Below are 18,767 nucleotides of genomic sequence, written 5' to 3'. Positions count from 1 at the left end.
GCGTACCTTGGAGGAAGCTAGCTATCTTGACCCCTTCCAGTCTGGCTTCAGACCCGGTTACAGCACAGAAACCGCTTTGGTCGCATTGACTGATGATCTCTGGAGAGCTAGGGATGGAGGCCATGCTTCCATCCTAGTTCTCCTGGACCTCTCAGCGGCTTTCGATACCATCGACCATGGTATCCTTCTGCGACGACTGCGGGAGATAGGGGTGGGCGGCACTGTCTTGCAGTGGTTCTCCTCCTATCTCTCGGACAGGTCGCAGTCGGTGTTAGTGGGGGGGCAGAGATCGTCCCTGAGGCCCCTAACTTATGGGGTGCCGCAGGGGTCGGTCCTATCCCCCCTACTATTTAACATTTACATGAAACCGCTGGGCGAGATCATCCGAAGGCACGGGATAAAATATCACCAATATGCAGACGATACACAGTTGTATCTGTCCGCCCCGTGCCAACTCAATGAAGCGGTGGACGTGATGAACCGGGGACTGGTAGCCGTTAAAGACTGGATGAGAGCAAACAAGCTGATACTCAACCCAGACAAGACCGAGTGGCTGTTGTGTTTCCCTCCCAAAAATTTGACCACCATACCATCACTCAGGCTGGGGGGACAAAATTTATACCCCTCAGAAAGGGCCCGCAACTTGGGAGTCCTCCTGGATTCACAGCTAACTTTTGACCACCATCTCTCAGCTGTGACCAGGGGGGCATTTGCCCAGGTTCGCCTGGTGTGCCAGTTGCGGCCCTACCTGAATCGGGAGGCCCTCACAACAGTCACTCGAGCCCTTGTGATCTCTAGGCTGGAATACTGTAATGTGCTCTACATGGGGCTGCCCTTGAAGAGCATCCGAAGACTACAGCTAGTCCAGAATGCGGCCGCGCGAGTGATCGTGGGCGCACCACGGTTCGCCCACATAACACCGATCCTCCGTGAGCTGCACTGGCTACCTGTTGGTCTCCGGGTGCACTTCAAGGTCCTACTCACCACCTATAAAGCGCTCCATGGTAGTGGATCTGGCTATTTGAGAGACCGCCTTCTGCCAATTACCTCCCTGCGTCCCATCAGATCGCATAGAGTTGGCCTCCTCCGTATTCCATCCGCCAGTCAGTGCCGACTGGCAACTACTCGGAGGAGAGCCTTCTCTGTTACGGCTCCGACACTATGGAACAATCTCCCCGTGGAGATTCGTACCCTCACCACCGTCCAGGCCTTCCGCACAGCCCTCAAGAACTGGCTAACCCGTCAGGCCTGGGGATAATCTTATTTCGCCCCTCCCGAATGCTGAGTGAATGTTGAGTTTTATTGTCTAATTTACTTTGTGCACATTTCTTTTTTCGTATTGTCCTACACTCCCCTTCCTTTTTGATTGTAAGCCGCCCTGAGTCCCCTCAGGGAAAAGGGCGGCCTATAAATAAATAAAACGAAACGAAACGAGTAGCCATATGTATGTTGGTTAAAATCGTTCTTCATTTTAAATATTGTATTATTTCATGTTTTTTTGCACTACAAATGAAGATACGTGCAGTGTTCACAGAAAATTGTTCATTTTTTTCCCAAATGATAGTCCGTCCTCCTTAATTCACCATTGGAGACTGTGTCTGTGTGTGTGTGTGTTGATTTTCCCTTGTGGGGGCGTTCTTAAGTAAATAGATTCCTTGTGTGGAGCAAGTACAGCAAGGACAAAGGCAAAATAGACTGCTAAATTGGCCACGACCACCCAGTCACATGACCACCTAGCCATGCCCGCCCACCCAGTCCAACCCCCCCCCCCAACAGTGAGAGGGAGCGTGAATTGGCCCCCTGTTCAAAAAGTTTGAGAACCCCTGCCTTTCACCATTTCTGACAGATGGCAGTCCAATCTCTTCTTGAAAGCTTCCAGTGATGAAGCTCCCACAACCTCCGAAGGCAACTTCTGTTCCATCCGCTGATTCCTTTCCAAAAATCTTACAAACAAGGCCCATCTACTGGCAAGATTTTTTTAAGCCCCAACTTTCCTTGGGAGTGTTCATCCTTCATTAACACACCCTCCATCCATCCATCCCAACATTCCCTCACTTTTAAATAAAAAAACAATCTTTCTTAAAGGGCGATCCAGACATGGAAAGCGATGGATTGTAAATGGCCACAGCATAGATCAAGGGGTAGAGCCAGGCTATCTCTGTTATGAGAGACCTTGGTGGCTCTCTTTGGCCAACAGACATCATCCTCTGGTTGATCAGTAGAAGACCTTCTCCCTACTCCTGTGATTCGGCGTTGGGTTCAAAGGAGGCACCAGGCCAGAACAGTCTCTGCCTTTCAGTCTCAGGTCTGCAGTATTTGAGTTTTTTGTCTCAGCCAGGATAGGATCCGTGAAGGTGGTGACCACAGCATTGGTGGGAGCTTTCATTAGAACTGAGGTGGGGCTCATCCAAGGATTTAATGCACTAAGAAACCTGAGAAGGAAGAGGACAGAAAGTTGTTGTCAATGGTTGGGAAGTTGGAAAGATTTTAGTTCTTGAAGACACAAGAGCCACCGAAACACAAGTCCAGTTTCAAGTGGATTTCTCCCACATTTTCCATCCGACATGGTTCTGAAAGCTACTCCACTATCCACTATCTTTCCTAGATTTTACAATAGACTAGAATAACAGAGTTGGAAGGGACTTTGGAGGTCTTCTAGTCCAACCCATTGCTTAGGCAGGAAACCATACACCACTTCACCATCTTTTCTTAAAAACTTCCACTGTTGGAGCATTTATAATTTCTGGAGACAAGTTGTTCCACTGATTACTTGTTCTAACTGTCAGGAAATTTCTCCTTAGTTCTAGGTTGCTTCTCTCCTTGATTAGTTACCACCCATTGCTTCCTCTCCTGCCCTCAGGTGCTGCGGAGAATAGCTTGACTCCCTCTTCCTTGTGGCAGCCCCTCAAATATTGGAACACTGCTATCATGTCTCGCCTAGTCCTTCTTTTCATCAAACTAAACATACCCAGCATGTGATTTTAACATTTTAACAGGGATTATATGTATCTCCAAAACCTTAGCAACTAGTACAATTCCCAGTGTAATCATTAATATATCAAAATGCCCTCTCAGCGAACCGGTAGTAAACCGGTTAAGAACCCACCACTGAACTGTTACCTTCCAAGTTGGGGGCTTAACACTGAATTTCGGAAAAGTGACGTCCAGGCAAAACTTCCAATGCCGAATGGTGCCAAAGTTGTTGGGCCAAATGCTGGGGTCATAGGAGGCACAGCCATGGCAGAAATGGGAAATGTTCTCCAGGTGGAGTCCAAGAGGGGTGTCTGGGTCAGTGGGATGTCCAAGTACAAACCCAGAGGAGGGGTCCAGGAGATGCCAGCCCTGTTTCCTGGAATCTCCGCTTTTTCCCGTTTCCTCCACTTCGCCCTTCGGTTCTGAAACCAGACCTTTGAAGAAAAGAAGAATAGAATAGACAAAATTATGCATATAACCATATATATGACACAGAAAAACAACACAGTCTAGTTCAGATGTATACCTGTACATTGCGAGAGAAACAAATCTTGTTAGTTTACCAGATGGATGGCACAGGGAACAAAGCTGTTACAGAATCTGGTAGTCCTGCTAGAAATGCTTCGAAACTTCCTCCCAGAGGGGAGCGACAGAAACAGACCATGGAATGTGTGTGTGTGTGTGATCTCTAACAATGCTTTGAGCTCTAAGCACATCGCGCTTATAAGCAACATCCTGAATAACGGGAAGCAAGATTTCTATAATCATCTCCGCTGTCCTCACCACTCTCTGTAGGGACTTTCTATCTGAGGCATTGCGGCCACCAAACCAAACAGGGATGCAGTTTATTACAATCTCAATTGGGCCTAAAGTGGCCAGGACAGAAGGAGAAAGATTAAATCCATTGTCTGTCATTTCCATTGCTGCCTCCTCTCTTGGAAGCTTTTCTTACTCACTGATGGGTTTCACGTGTTCCAGGCATGATTAAACATTAAAGGTGGTTAGCTTGATGCCACTGCCACTTGGAAATGAATGGGTAACAACTTCAGACAGGACATTTAAAGACTCAGCATATCATTCAAAGCTGAAATTTCTTCATCCTGGGCATCATCTTCCAAACCCGGAAGAGAGAATAAATCAGAAATCCTAATTCCTTTCCAAGGGGATGCGGTGGCTCAGTGACTAAGACGCTGAGCTTGTCAATCAGAAAGGTCGGTGGTTCGAATCCCTTGTGCTGCGTAATGGAGCGAGCTCCCGTGACTTGCCCCAGCTTCTGTCAACCTAGCAGTTCAAAAGCAGGTAAAAAATGCAAGTAGAAAAATAGGAACCACCTTTGGTGGGAAAGTAACAGCGTTCCGTGCGCCTTCGGCATTTAGTCATGCCGGCCACGTGACCATGAACACGTCTTTGGACTGTATTGGCTCTTTGGCTTTGAAACGGAGATGAGCACCACCCCCTAGAGTTGGGAACGACTAGCACATATGTGTGAGGAGAACCTTTACCTTTACCTTCAATTCCTTTCCCTTCCTATTTTCAGCCCAGCTAAGCTCAACTAGAAAAGGAGGAAAAATCGGCAGTTTCTGTGTCTCCCTCTCTACATGTCTAAACATGAAGCTAAGCTTTTCTACTCAACCTGGTAGTGAGTTTTACACACTTCCAGAAGATTGTGGTTTTAGAGAGGGCCATAACCTTCGAGTGAAGCCCCTTTGTAATGTCATCTTAACATCGCAACAGATAACAAATGCTACCAAAACTCTTCACCTTATTACAGTGTCTTCTGCACAATGCTGCTTATTATTTTTGTTCCTATTTATAACTGCCAGGCCTTTAAAATTGTACTGTGGATGTTTTTAACTGTATTATTTATTCTGCGGAAGCCAACAAGAGATTTAAAAAACCCCACCTGCGGCAGGATAGCAACGCATTCAATAAATAAGTAATTCTCCTTGGATTCCAGGAGACGTTTTGGTGTCTGATCACTGGATAAGTAACGTTGCCTTAGTAGTTCATGCTCAACCCAGAAGGAAAGAAACACCTGTCCCTTACCTGGACTCGAGCTTCTGTAAGGTCTAACTGTAGGGCAAGTTCTTCCCTGAAAGACAAAGGCAAAGACATCTTAATACTGAGACAATTTTGAGACTCCCCAAATCCCACCCAATGATGCACCTGGGGGTTTTCAGACTTCTCAAGAGACTGCAATGCCAAGTTCCACAGGGGGGGGAAAAGAGCCCCCAGAGTTGGCCAAGCCTATCAGAGGAACTGGAAATGCCCCTGGATGACTAACCAAGCTGGCTTGCTTTACCCTGGTTTATCAAAAGCCGCATCTCTCAAGAGGAGGCAGAAAATACCCCTCCCCAAGTTTCTGAACAGCACCCCATATATCACCCTACTCCAGAAACTTCTCCATCCCCAACCAAGACTATTACCAAAACCCTACTACTACTACTACCACTTTCTTCTCCTCCTTCTTTTCTTCTCTCTCCCTCCCACTTTTTCCTCCGTCCCCTTGCTCCTCCTTTCTCCTCCTCCTCCTCCTCCTCTCGCCCCAAAGAAAGGGGTCTCCGGCAAAGCCCCCCCCCCACCTGGTGAAGACGTCGGGGTAGTGGCACTTGCGGAAGGCGCCCTCCAGGCCCTGCAGCTGGACGTGGCTGAAGGTGGTGCGGTAGCGGCGCTGCTTGCGCTTCTGCGGCTCCGTCGCTTCGCGGGCGCTGGGTGGGGCGGCCGGGCCGGGAATCAGCCCTCTCTCGCCCGGCTGCCCTTCGTCCGCTCGGCTGCCCGGCGTCTGCTGCTTTTCCCCCCGCCGCGGCTCCGCTTCTTCTTCTCCCCCCCGCGCTACCTGCTGCAGGAGGGGTCCGGGAGGCTGGCGCTTCTCTGCGGCGTCCCCGCCGGCTGCGTAGAGGAAGCAAAGCGGGGTCTCCTTCTGCAGCGACTACTCCCCCAAGACTTCCCCCCAGATAAGAGGTCCCGGCTGGACTTCGGGACTGACCCACGCGCGTGGAAGTCCTGAGAGCCGTTTTCACGCGCATAGAACCCGTTTCCACGAGCTCGCAAGCCCCACTTCCACGCGCGTGGAAACAGCCCCGGCTGGGTCCGTCCCTCCATCTGTCCGAACGCGGCTCCATCCCCGCGCTCAACGGGATGGAGAGGAACCCTCCGCTCTACACGCGCCGTCTAGGGTACCACTCCAGCGAGCGCCCCCATCCCGCCTGTCGGGGTCCCACACCCGCGTGGAAAGTCAGAGGGAAGGGTCCTTGCGCCCCCCCCCTCGCCCACCATGCCACTTACTGTGATCCCCGGTCCCACCCAGGATGCGGTCGAGGAAATAGGTGGCCAGGAGGTGCAGGGCGGGGGCGCCACCGGGACAGGCGCTCTGCATGGCTACTGACCGTCCCGCGTCCCGCGAGGGGTTTTATCCGCCCCGGGGGCGTCCTCGTAAGCAACTCAGGGGCGGGGGGGGGGACAAACCCCACCCGGGTCCCTCCGATGGGATTTAAGCAGGTTGTTCCTGCGACGTAGTAAGCTCCACCTTCGCCCAGCCATTCTCCGCGGAGAGAAGCGAGGTAGAGTTTCTCTTTGCAACTAAATGGATTTGGGGCAGGGAGCGCTCGCCTCCCCCTCCCAAACCAGAGCTGTGGCCGACAGAATTAATTCACTCCGTTTCACACACACACACGCGCACACACCCCAGCTAGACTGTACCACATTCTGTTTGCGCGTGTTGCTTGGTGCATTGGTCAGCACTAAGCGCATCATCGCATTCGCATGGCAGCGTTGTGGCGCGTGTGTGCGAAGAGCCGAGTAGGAGAGAAGCATATTTTATTTTCGAAATAAAAGAATCCCAGGTTGCAGAAAAGAAACAAGTCAGCATTTTACAAACTGGACGACCTTCAGATGGGTGGACTTCGACTCCCATCATTCATTCCCCAACCAGCACCTGAAAGTTTGCGGGAACAGACAAGGCTGCCACGATATGGACGGCCGCTAGGGGGTTGCACGAAGTTTCAGAAAGCGCTCTTTGCTGCCCCCTAGCCGTCATTTATCTCTCTTTTAATGACCTGACTAGGGTAATCTTCACGATTGTAATGTGTTTTCTATCCAATCCTATAGGAAGCCAGTGAAATTTATCATTGAAGCCACAAGGCTGGGTCAATAGAATAGAATAGAATAGAATAGAATAGAATAGAATAGTAGGAGAGGAGAATATGAAATGGAATAAGGAATATGGAATAGAATAGAAATAGAACTTTTTATTGGCCAAGTGTGATTAGACACTTGTCATAGATTCAACCCAGGCTGGGTTTCTACAAGATGCCTAGCAAAAGTCTTGTGTTGGCTTATTTGTAGTGGAAAGTGGCTTTATTACCTTGCATAATGGAGCCAGTTTTTTTTTTAAAGACACAAAATTTCAGCCTTATGCTTAAAATTCCTTTCCAGCCTCTCTGAGAAATTCCAAGGAAGTTTGCTAAGATCAGACTGGTGGTCTCCTCTTGCCCAGAATAAAAATTGTGTGTTTTAGACTAGGCTTTGCAAAAAAGATTTGATGTGATCTGCAGCACTGTGGGGGCTTTGATATGGAACGAGAAGCGAGGAGGTAAAGCGTTTTCCTTTGCAAACTGTGATGGTTCAAGATTCCTGATTCAAAGACCCATCCAGTTGTGCAGGTTGTTTTTGGAGGAAAACAGTTGCTAAAAAGTGAATTCCTCACTCCCTCTTCTGGTTGACCTGGGCAATGTTACCAGAATCATGCTTTCTTCCCACCCACCCCAATTAGTAATCAGAATTAATTAAGTAGAATCCAATACCCTGAGTTCAGCAATGGAGCCCAATGGTCTTTTTCAAATGTGGCAATTTTAAAATGTGCAGACCTCAACTCCTCTCCTTCCCAGTCTGAAAAACACCAAATTAAACCCACGACTGACTATTGAGTTGAAATAAGTTTGTTATTTTGCTCCAAACTTCCCTTAAAATCTGGATAACTGGGACACACCCACACCCACACCCACCCAGAGGGAGCAAGACAGAGAAAGAGAAAGAAGAGAGAGAGAGAGAGACACACACACACAGAGAAAGAAGAAAGTGAAAAGGAGAAAGAAAGAGAGACAAAGAGAGGGAGACAGGGACAGAAAGAAAAAGAGAAAGAAGAAAGAAAAAAGAAAAAGAAGAAAAAGAAAGAGACAGAAAGAAGAAAGAGAAAGAGAGAAAAAGAAAGAAGAGAAAGACCAAGACAGAAAGAAGAAAGAGAACAAGAGAAAGAAAGAGAAAGAAAGAAAGAAAGAAAGAGAAAGAGAAGAGAAAGAAGAAAAAAAGAAAAAGCAACAGACAGAAAGGGAGACAGAGAGAAAGAAGAGAAAAACAGAGATAGAGAGAAAAGAAAGAGAGAAAGAGAGAGACAGAGAGATTCAGACAGAAAGAGAGCGAGAAAGAGAAAGAAGAGATAGAGAAAGTCAGAACTAAAGAAGACAGAGAGAAAGACAGAGAGAAAGAAGAAAGAGTGAGAGAGAGAGAGCAATGATGGTGCTTAGCAGCTTAGTGAACTAACTAGATTTAAATATTGCACCCTAGAAAGGGTATGTTTGAATGTGCAGTCTCCATAAAAGCAGTTTAATAGGTCCTGGAATAATTAATATAGAAGAATTGGTTTCTACTAACTTCACACTTCAAAACAACTTTCTCAGACAGCAAAAGAAAGAAGCTGTTTTCGCAAAACTAATATTTGGAAGGTGTGTGTGTTATATTTGCCTCCAAAGGTAACTGCATCTCTGTCTCAGTTTTCACTTTAAAAAAAAAAAGATGTTCTCATGGATAGATTTATTAAGGAAGATACAAAGCCATTTTACCGATTGGTCATTTCGGATGTGATGGGCACGCTGTGTATTTCAATTACACTCTGTGTCAAATATCCGAAGGCCAGTTGGTTATTAGCATCCATTATAATTTATGTTGCCGTAATAAGTTGTCAAATTCAGCAATTAAGCGGCTTTGATTTATTTCTTCCTTCCTGATGCCCTCCTCAAAAAAAAACCAAAAAAAGCGATTTTAGCCTTATAAGATTGACAAGCTGCCCCCCCCCCCCGCCCCCGGGGCAGGTTCTACAAAACAGTTTGCAGAAGGGCTAAACTGAAATGCATTGTAATTAATCTGTAACTCGAATTATTAGAGGGAGAAAAATGAAAACTTGGTTTTGTTGTGAAATCTGTGCTTGATTTTGCAACAATTGTTTGGCATGAAAACATTTTGGGGGTTTTTTGGTTTGATTTTTTTTGAAAACCCTAGTTGAAGGCAAGGGATGCGGTGGCTCAGTGGCTAAGACGCAGAGCTTGTCGATCAGAAAGGTCAGCAGTTCGGTGGTTCGAATCCCTAGCGCCGCGTAATGGAGTGAGCTCCCATTACTTGTCCCAGCTTCTGCCAACCTAGCAATTCGAAAGCACTTTAAAAAATGCAAGTAGAAAAATAGGGACCACCTTTGGTGGGAAGGTAACAGCGTTCCGTGCGCCTTTGGCGTTGAGTCATGCCAGACACATGACCACGGAGATGTCTTTGGACAGCACTGGCTCTTGGGCTTTGAAAGGGAGATATGCACTGCTCCCTAGAGTCAGGAACAACTAGCACATATGTGCGAGGGGAACATTTACCTTTGGTTGAAGTTGCATCAAATTGGGGAGCTTGACAATCATTTGTTAAGCTGTGGTTTGTTTAACCGGGCTTTGTTAAAAAGCCGAGCTAACTATTGCTGTCCACTGCAATTAAGTCATGAATCACAGCTTACAAATCATATGGTAAAAAAGCTGCCTTGAATTCTCAACAGAAAAAAATGGGGCACAAATGCCAGAAATAAGTAAATGGAAGGCAACCAAATTGTAAGTTTGGCTTAGCATCGTGTATGAATCTGGTGTGCATATAATTAGAGTTCTTTTGCCCAAGGGGGCTTGAGACAGCTTAACACATACATGCAGTGGTTAAGCCCAGGGGTATCAAAAGGGAAGGTCAAATATGGTAGGTATGTGGCCATCGCTACATCACAAAAGAACCAGTTTGGAACAGTGGTTAAGACACCGGGCTAGAAACCGGGAGACGGTGAGTTCTAGTCCTGCCTTAGCCATGAAAGCCAATCAAATGACTGGGCCAATCACCAGGCGACGGTGAGTTCTGGTCCCAACTCAGCCATGAAACCCAGCTGTGTGATTTTGGCCCAATCACCAGGAGACTGGGAGTTCTAGTTCTCCCTTAGTCTTGAAAGCCAATCGAATGACTTTGGGCCAAACACCAGGCGACAGTGAGTTCTAGTCCCACCTTAGTCATGAAAGCCAGCAGGTGGCCTTGGGCCAATCACTAGGAGATTGTGAGTTCTAGTCCCAACTCAGCCATGAAACCCAGCCGTGTGATTTTGGCCCAATCACCAGGAGACTGGGAGTTCTAGTCCTGCTTTAGCCATGAAAGCCAGCGTGTGTGACGTTGGGTCAGTCCCCTGTCTCAGCCCAACTCACCTCACTGGGTTGTTGATGTGGGGAAAATAGGGGAAGGAAGATGTGTTGGATATGTTCGTCACCTTGAGTTATTTGTAAAAAAAATAAAAAATAAAGGCAGGATAGAAATAAATAAATTAGAAGCCTGACCTTTTTAAAACTTATATTGCAACACACTGTTGTGGACCGCCAGAGACAGTGAGGCGGTTGGGGAGGAAGATGGGCCAGTCCTGGTCTCTGGGGAAGGCTCGGATGAGGGCTCTGCGTCAGAGGAAGAGATGGAGCCAGGGGCCGTCCAACAGTTATCAGCGGAGTCAGAGATGAGTGGAGCAGAGGAACAGCTGGAGCCTGTTCCCAGTGTGTGCAGGAGCAGAACTGCCAGGAGAAGGGAACAGCTAAGGAACAAGGGCCGGCTCCGGAGTAAAGCCTCAGGTGGACGCTGAATGGCCCCTCCCATAGGGAATAAAGAGGAGCCAAAGGGGAGGGGAGTTTGCAGGAGACAATCAGTTCCTTCATTAGGGTGAAGATTTGTTTGTGGCGCTCAGAGACTCCTTGCCAAGCACTTTCTGGTACAGCGTCGCATTTGGAAGATGTCGGCCTGGCATCTCTCCAAGCCTGATCAGGTCTGTGGTTGTAAATCCGCCCTTGAAAGACTGTTTGCCGGGACTTTTGCTGGGTGTGACTGAGAGGAATTCACATTAGCTGAATGAAAAGGGGTTTTGTCGGGACGAGGAGTCTGCTTCGGGATTTAGTGAAACCTAGGTCAGAGCACACCCTAAAAAAGAAACAGGTTTTAATTGCACGGCCATGCCTACCATTTTGACATCTCTGTACCCTTACTGTGGCCCCTCTGATGCAGCTCCCCCCAAAAACAATGGGAGACATCCAGCCGTTCCAGGGGGAGACTTAAAAAAAATCCCCTTCCCAAGATAACCCCTAAAAGGATATTGGCAGACCGAATAAGCATATTCTTGATAAATAGGGTCATTTGCAAGCCTGACAGAGAATCAGAGGTACAATAAATCAAGGGACAAATTTTGCACAGACACAATGTGCTGTCCCCCGCACACACACACACACACACACACACACACACACACACACCTACCTCTGGTTTAGTGGCCTTATTAATATTCCCCAGCGACTCCCTTCAACAAAAACCCAGAAGTGGCCCAATGAAGTTCAGCCAGGAGAAGACCAAGGCTAGTCCACAGAGCCATCATGGCCGAAGACTCCACAACCCACTTTCCCAACCAAAATAAACCCACCAGGCAAAATGAAACCCACAAGACCAGAAGGTTTACGAGTCCAAAGTCCACAAATTCACACAATCCAAGTCAAGGCAAGAATCACGACGACCAGAAAACACAAACACACCTTCTTCCCAGCATTGCCTCCGTCTGTCATCATCCTCACCCTCATTTAATGACCCCATCGTCCCTTGCCAATTGAATGGAGCTGAGTATTTTACTGGCCGGATGCCCTTCCTGTCGCCAATGCGGAGTTACATTCAGCAGATAGATTCCCATCGTGCCCAGAGAGAGAAACATCCGCCTTTCCCTAGGATCGAACTCACAGCCTCCTGATTGTGAGGCGAGAGCTCTCTCTCTAGGCCACCGCACCGTTCATTTCCTCCGTCTGTCTGCTGCGCTCAATTGCCGGCTTCTGGTGCAGCCCCCTTCAAGAAGGGTGAGGCTGCCTCCTGGCGAGTAATCTGGCCGACCGTCTCAGATGGCTCTTGCCTTTTCTTTTTTTAAAAAGTTTTTTATTTTTTCATTTTCATAACATGTATACTCACAGGTATACTATTACATAACCAACATCATATTGCCGGGATGGCACACAGAGCCATTTGTCAGGGCACGCGAGGCGTGGCCCTATCAGCTGAGCAGCCTTTTTTAAAGCCATTTTTCACCCTCCCCAGGCTCCAGAGCCTCTATAGGAGCCTGGGGAGGGCGAAAAGAGCCCCCCCCCCCGGAGGCCCTCTGGAGGCTTCAGGAGTTTCCTTGAAGCCTCTGGAGCACAAAAAACTGACCCTATGGGCAAACAGGAAGTTTGGGAACAGACTTCCGGTTTGCTCGTAGGGTCAGTTTAAGCCAGTGTTTCTCAACCTTGACAACTTGAAGTCCTGCGGACTTCAACTCCCAGAATCCCCTAGCCAGCATAGTTTTGCATGCATTATTAAGGGAAGAGCAAAGGGTTGAAGGCGACCATCCCTTGACTATGAAAACTGCTGTAAGATTCTACTCTTGGCCCTTGGTTAGCTTTTCAAGCCAGGGTCCTTATATCTTGGTACCAAAATAAAAGTATGTTTCTATATCACACCTTCTGTTCGGTGACCTATCGGCTTCGACACCAAGCAAGAGCCCAATTTTGGGGACAACAGCACCGCCCACCAGGTTTCAACCACACCTAGCAGACAGACAACCTGCAAAGCTAGCCAAGACATCTGAGAGCAACCATTCAGGATACTCTTCCTGTGCCCCGGGAAGTTCAAAGCCTAGAGAGGGCATAAAACCCAGGGTCTCTCGGCATCTCTTCCTTTTCCACCCAGGAGCACATGATCCTGTCCCTCATTAAAACCATCTCTCCAGACAGCCTCCGTGTTTCCAGTGTCTTTTTCCCCACTTGGAACTGGACACAGATGGGCTTTTCATCTAACAATTCACAAGGGCTGGAATTATACAAGATGGGGTCGACTTCTCTGTAATCCGATATATCCCGTGGATACGGCCTAAATCTTTTTTTTTTTAAAAAGTATTTAAGAAGGAACACTGCAAATTCGTGGACGCCATGGAGGAAACTGGCCACAAGATGTCACTAGCTTTTCATTGAATGCTTCTTAAGGGGGTGGATGAAAATTGCTACCTTGCTCTGAAGCCAGGTTTAAGGAGATGCTCTTTGATGTTCTGAAAACCTCATTGGGGGACTAAGGTGGACGAAACGCTCTTGCTTTCACGGTGAATAATGTTTCATAGATGTGTGGTCCATCTTGCAAGGAAAATGGGTATTCATGTATTTTTTGCTGTGTAGTGTTAACAACCAACTAGAGAAGGAATAGGGGTGGAAACGGAAGAATGAAGAACCTAGATATTTGTGGCAGGACATGTTTTCCTGGGAAATAACAGGAGTTGGAAGGGACATTGGAGGTCATCTAGTCCAGCGGTACCAATTGGTGATCTGTGGAAAAGTTTGGTGTCCTGCAGAACAATTATTTGTATTTTTTAATATTGCACTAAATCGGGGGTCCTCAGACTACGCTCCCTGGGATGGATACATGCAATGAACATTTGTGTTGCTGCAGAGAGTCTCACCCTTTGGGGCCTTTTTGTGGGGGTCGGAGGGGAGCAGAAATTCCGACTTGGGGTCTGCTTCAGCCTCCTGATGGGGGGCTTTGGGTGAAGGCTAGAGGGAAGCACCGCTGGTGGCAAAGAGCCGGAGGGCCTCATTCCAGTGGGACTGCATCATGGCCTGGAACTGGCTGTCCATCTCAGCCCGCTGAGCCTCCAGGCCTTGCACTCCCGCAGGTCTTCCCTCTGCTTGGAAAGCCTATGCTCCTAGTCCTCAGTGAGGTGCTTCTGCTGAGCCTCCTTCTCGGCCAGATCCAATTTGAACGGAGCTGTTTTTCCAACTCTTCCTCCTGGTGGCTGCTTAGCTCCAGCAACTGCCTCCTGCTGGCGCTCTCAGGAGCCTGGGTGGGCAGGCGAGGAGTGGCTGGAAGGTGGGTTGGGGCTGGGAGAATGAGTAACTGGCCCAAGGTCGCCCAGCTAGATTTCATGCCTGAGGTTGAACTAGAACTCACAGTCTCCTAGCGATCGACCCAAAATCACCCAGCTGCAGGGGTGAATTGCTACCGGTTCGGGCCGGTTTGCCTGAACTGGTAGTAAAAAATGCTTAACAAAGTAAAAAAAAAAAAAGTTCCGGCGATCAGCTGTGCTGCAGGATGGTAGGAAGTTTTTTAAAAAACTTTTTTTTAGCATTTGGGGTTTGTTTTTGTTCCCAGTGGGCTTCCCCGAGGCCTGCTAGGCCAAAAACAGGGAGTGGGGGGATGCTGCGAAAGAAAGAAAGAAAGATGGAGGGATGGCAGAAAAAAAGGGAGGGAAGAGAGAAAGAAAGAAAGAAAGAGAGGGAAGGAAGGACCTCAAACCTGGCACTAGACGCAGCTTCAGAGGGTACCTTGAAAGACCACAATCTAGGACTGGAAGGGACCTGGAGGTCATCTAGTCCAACAATGTCCAGCAGCACATTGTTAAAGTGAGTTCCTGTCTTTTGACCCCCCAGTCACATGACTACATACTCAGGCCTGCCCAGTCACATGACCCCCCTCCCCGCACAAAGCCCTGCCCACAGAACCGGTAAGGGGGGGAAATGATTTCACCACTGCCCAGCTGGCTCCCATGCCTGAGGTTGGATTAGAAAGAGGCTGAGTTTTACAACAATCCCGTAAACTGCGACTAATAAACAAGTTCAATCCAACCTAGTGTGTCGTGGGAATGCGTCGCTTGGTTTGTTTTAAAACTCAGGGTTAAACATATTGTGGGAATGCGGCAAAAATTAGATCCAGGAGAGATGACTGTTGGGTCTCCTGGCCTGTAAATAGCTAATTCCTAAAAAGCAATTCTCCACCTTCTGAGGAAACGAAGGCAGCCGAAAAGCAGGAAAGGTAACAGGTGGAAGAGTTAAGTGCAAGCCAGAAACGAAGAAGAACGGAGAACATTGGCACATTTTGAACCAACTGCTCAGCCTTATGGCGAAACGAGGAGACAGATTGAAGGTCTCAAAGCATTTGGAGCTGCCGAGGAGACGCAATATAGAACAGCGTTGAAGCCTTAATAGTGCTAAAGTTCTGCCTCCTAGATGTAGATGTAGATAAATTTATTTATAGGTCCTACCAGCTTGGTATGGACCAGCCTGGGATGTTCAGAGTTCAAAAGATGGCGGCTTAATTGCAGAGAAAAGATCGAGGTGCTCCTGAAGCCCCAAAGACTCGGATGGTCCTAGACTTACATTAATCTCAGTTTATTGGATCCATTGCAATGGGTTAGCTTGGCTCAGCTAATATCCTAAGATCGATCCAGACAACTACCTGAAGTGAACCTGGCTGGGGCCATCTTGGAAGCTTCAGGGTTGTCACACAACAGAGTGGGGGGGGGGGATAGCTAGATGGGGCTGTGTAGCCAAAACAATGAAGTTTTCCAACGGGAACCAAGGACATGCTCACAGGTGGCTGGCCAGAGGAGGAGTAAAGTAACCAAGCAACCAGCCAGCACCTGGACTGGATTGTGTGACCAGTGACTTGGGAGAAAGGGGAAAACTTTTACTTTTAATTAGGTGGAAGCCACGGGAAATTTTAGAGTCAGCTTTCACCAGTTGTGCCAATAGGATATGTCAAATAAATAGGTCTTTCAGGAACTTGCCCCCCTCAGAGTTCTGCTTTCTATGGCTGCATTGCTTGGAATGCTGACAAGGGTTGTACATTTCACCAAACCATAGTGTGGTTCGTGTGGTATTAGCTCAATTTATTGCGGTAACTTATTGACAGCAGTTTGCAAATTATGGCTTGGCCCCGTGTGTGAGCTCAACAGACTAGCATATTTAGTAAGTTGTGCTTAAGAGTGAAAAAGGAGCGGTGTGATGGCCCAGTGGTGAAGACACTTGCCTCCTCCCACTTGGAGTTCAATCTTAGGTAGCGGAAAATCTTTCTCTCCTATGCTGCAAAGAGAAAAAAAATCTGCTGTGAACTTCATGTAGGCATTAGGAAGGGCATCTGGCCAGTAAATGCTCAGCTCCCTTCCTGCATTAAGGGATTACAGGGTTGTAAAAAAGGAGTTTAAGAACGTAATAATAGGTGAACCAATTTGTTGCTTAGGGTATTGTGCACACCCATCCAAAGTCTGAGCACGCAACTTTCTGTAATATTAGGGTAAGTAGTAGAAATAGAACAGAGAGGCAGTGGCTGAATACCAACTCTGACTGTAGTCCAGGAATTTTCCATACATTCCACTCAGAAACTTGTCCCACCTTCTTCCAAAATCCTATACGGGACTCTTTCCCCAACTTTTGATTTTTATCTGCCTAAATTCAGGGCGGAGAAAGGTTGTTCTTTCATCCATTTATGGTCCAGATGGCTGGGAGTCAAAACTCCATCCAGAATCGGCTACAGATCAGCCAGAAATATACTGGTAAACCAGCATCTGTTCTTCTTCTCCCCCACACCCCCAAAATATAAGGGAGAGGGAAGCTCTTTGTGCAAATTGCAATCTGCGACCTTCACCCCCCCCCCCCATCTTCTGGACGGCCCCCTCGAGGCCGATGATCCTAGAAACATCCCAGACAACGCAAGTCATCATCCCATCAGCTTTGACTGAGTTGGCTTCTATAATTGCATTTTTCAAAATAAAAATGGGATAACAGAGCCTGTCTCGCCGCAGCTGGGCCATTTCGAAGCTAAGTAGCTGGGAAACACACTGGAACCCAATCCATCCTTGGGGGAAAATATCGTATTTTGTTTTTGTTTTTAAATGTTTTGTCAGTGTGGCTGGCGGATGATGGCTTGTGTCAAGTTTCCGCTGCCTTTTTTTTTTTTTTTTGCTTTGCATTAATGGGGACTTCTGAGGTTTCGGTGATGCTTTTCATGGAGATTCCACTTAGTCCTGTATTTAGTGGCTGTAAGCAAAGGAGGAAGGTGGGAGAAAACATTTAAAAATGCTGAGTTATTGCCCTGCCTCCAGATAATGTCCTATCTGTCAGGTTTAAATAACCGGTCCCCTTAATGTCAGCTGCCAGTCCAACAATTTGGGTGGTGTGCAATGTGGTCATTTCAACTAAAACAGACTAACAAACCAACATAAAAAAAGAGTTACAGGGCAGAAGTGAAAGCCGGAGAGAGAGAGAGAAACCGGGGCCTCTCACAATTAAACAGAATGCAAGTCGCAAATAGTTAATCGTTAATTCAGTCCTGTTTTACACCAAGGCATGGAAAATGAAATTAATTAATACACAGAACAAACATTTTCTATCTGAGTTCGGTGGCAGCATCTGTCAGCCAATTGTTCCAAAATGTTGTGTGCGGCGTGTTGTTTATTCTTACAAGAGCCTGAGATTCAAGAGCCGTGGTGGCACGGTGGTTAGGAAACACAGTATTGCAAGGCTGACTCTTCCCATTGCCGGGAGTTCGATCCTGACTGGTTAAGGTTGACTCAGGCTTCCGTCCTTCCGAGGTCGGTAAAATGAGGACCCAGATTGTTGAGGGCAAGTTGCTGACTCTGCAAACTGTTTAGAGAGGGCCATAAAGCACTGTGAAGTGGTATATAAATCTAAGTGGTAGTGCTAAGTGGGAAGGAAGGAAGGAAGGAAGGAGGGGAGGGAGGGAGGGAAGGAGGAAGGGCGAGCTATGGTGGCGTAGTGATTAGAATGCAGTATTACAGACTAATTGTGCCGACTACCGGGAGTTTGATCCAGACCAGCTCAAGGTTGACTCAGCCTTCCATCCTTCCGAGGTCAGTAAAATGAGGACCCAGATTGTTGGGGGCAAGATGCAGATTTCTTTGAAGACGTTTCACTTCTCACCCAAGAAGCTTCTTCAGCTCTGACTGGATGGTGGGGAATGGAAGGATTGATACTCCTTGCAGGCCGCTGGTCATTTGCATTCTTTCAGTGAGTCATTTAGCGAGGAAAAATCAACCCAGAAAGTCCAGTTGCCTCTTGAAAAAGCACCTTTGGGACAACCATGACCTGGATGATGGAGATTCTCCATAGACATCATCTTCTGGGTCTTCCTCAGGTTCTTTGATCTTCTCCTTTTCCCGTAGATGCCTTGTGCAGTATGAAATCCCAAGACATCCACCTTCCCAAGTGATCAAACCACTTTATTTGCTGTTTTTGTATGTAAGGAGTTGCAGGGAGGGAAAACAGGCGAGCATTTAGAGTGAGACCACTTTCAATTCCTACTTCTTCTCCAAGGGAGCCTTAGAGGGCTCTCAGTGCTTGCTTTTCGTCAGTCAATGAAAGTTTGCAGATCTTCAACTCGCCACCCACCGTCGTGCTGATGACAGTTCCTTCTCGGTGGCACGTTTCCAGTTTTCTTTCATCTTTTACATGCCAGGCCCAGAACGTGCCTTTCATGGTGGACGACACACTTCTCAGGAAGTGCTACTCAAATTAGTCAAAGTGATGGTTTTATGAATAATTCTGGGGTTCTTGGTTTTTTCTTGTTTTTTTGCTATTTTTTGGACACAGACCCTAAGGACCTCAAATTACAGTCTGAAGTTAAATTAAAATCTCAGTGTGAATTGGCGAGCATGTGTCGCTCTGTGATGGCTTTTCGGGGTT

General features: G+C 47.5%; 2 protein-coding genes across 2 annotated transcripts in view; one reads left to right on the top strand and one right to left on the bottom strand.

Annotated features, from left to right (window-relative positions):
* The window catches only part of IL1RAPL2 (interleukin 1 receptor accessory protein like 2), a 349,653-nt gene that overhangs the window by 2,242 nt on the left and 328,644 nt on the right, over window positions 1–18,767 (top strand). The window lies entirely within an intron of this gene.
* LOC106557004 (homeobox protein ARX) lies at window positions 1,448–6,349 on the bottom strand. The gene is made up of 5 exons (XM_014076093.2): window positions 6,259–6,349; window positions 5,556–5,862; window positions 5,020–5,065; window positions 3,121–3,407; window positions 1,448–2,432 (listed from the first exon to the last, which is right to left on the bottom strand). Exons 1-5 carry the CDS (start codon window positions 6,347–6,349, stop codon window positions 2,216–2,218), a joined length of 948 nt encoding a protein of 315 aa, XP_013931568.1. The 3' UTR covers window positions 1,448–2,215.

This window comes from Thamnophis sirtalis, unplaced genomic scaffold (assembly GCF_051295495.1).
Source record: "Thamnophis sirtalis isolate CommonGarterSnake01/CBP01778 unplaced genomic scaffold, rThaSir2_p1.2 scaffold_13, whole genome shotgun sequence".
Lineage (NCBI taxonomy): Eukaryota > Metazoa > Chordata > Lepidosauria > Squamata > Natricidae > Thamnophis > Thamnophis sirtalis.
The sequence above is the reverse complement of the archived record's forward strand: the minus strand, read 5'-3'. Positions and strand labels throughout refer to the sequence as shown.

Excerpts from the sequence above, each read along its gene's own strand:
- LOC106557004 (XM_014076093.2), bottom strand. The coding sequence starts at position 6,349 with ATGCAGAGCGCCTGTCCCGGTGGCGCCCCCGCCCTGCACCTCCTGGCC. Across the intron at positions 3,408-5,019 it reads TTACAGAAGCTCGAGTCCAG|GTCTGGTTTCAGAACCGAAG; the intron begins GTAAGGGACAGG and ends TTTTCTTCAAAG. Across the intron at positions 2,433-3,120 it reads TTAAGCCCCCAACTTGGAAG|GTTTCTTAGTGCATTAAATC; the intron begins GTAACAGTTCAG and ends CTTCCTTCTCAG.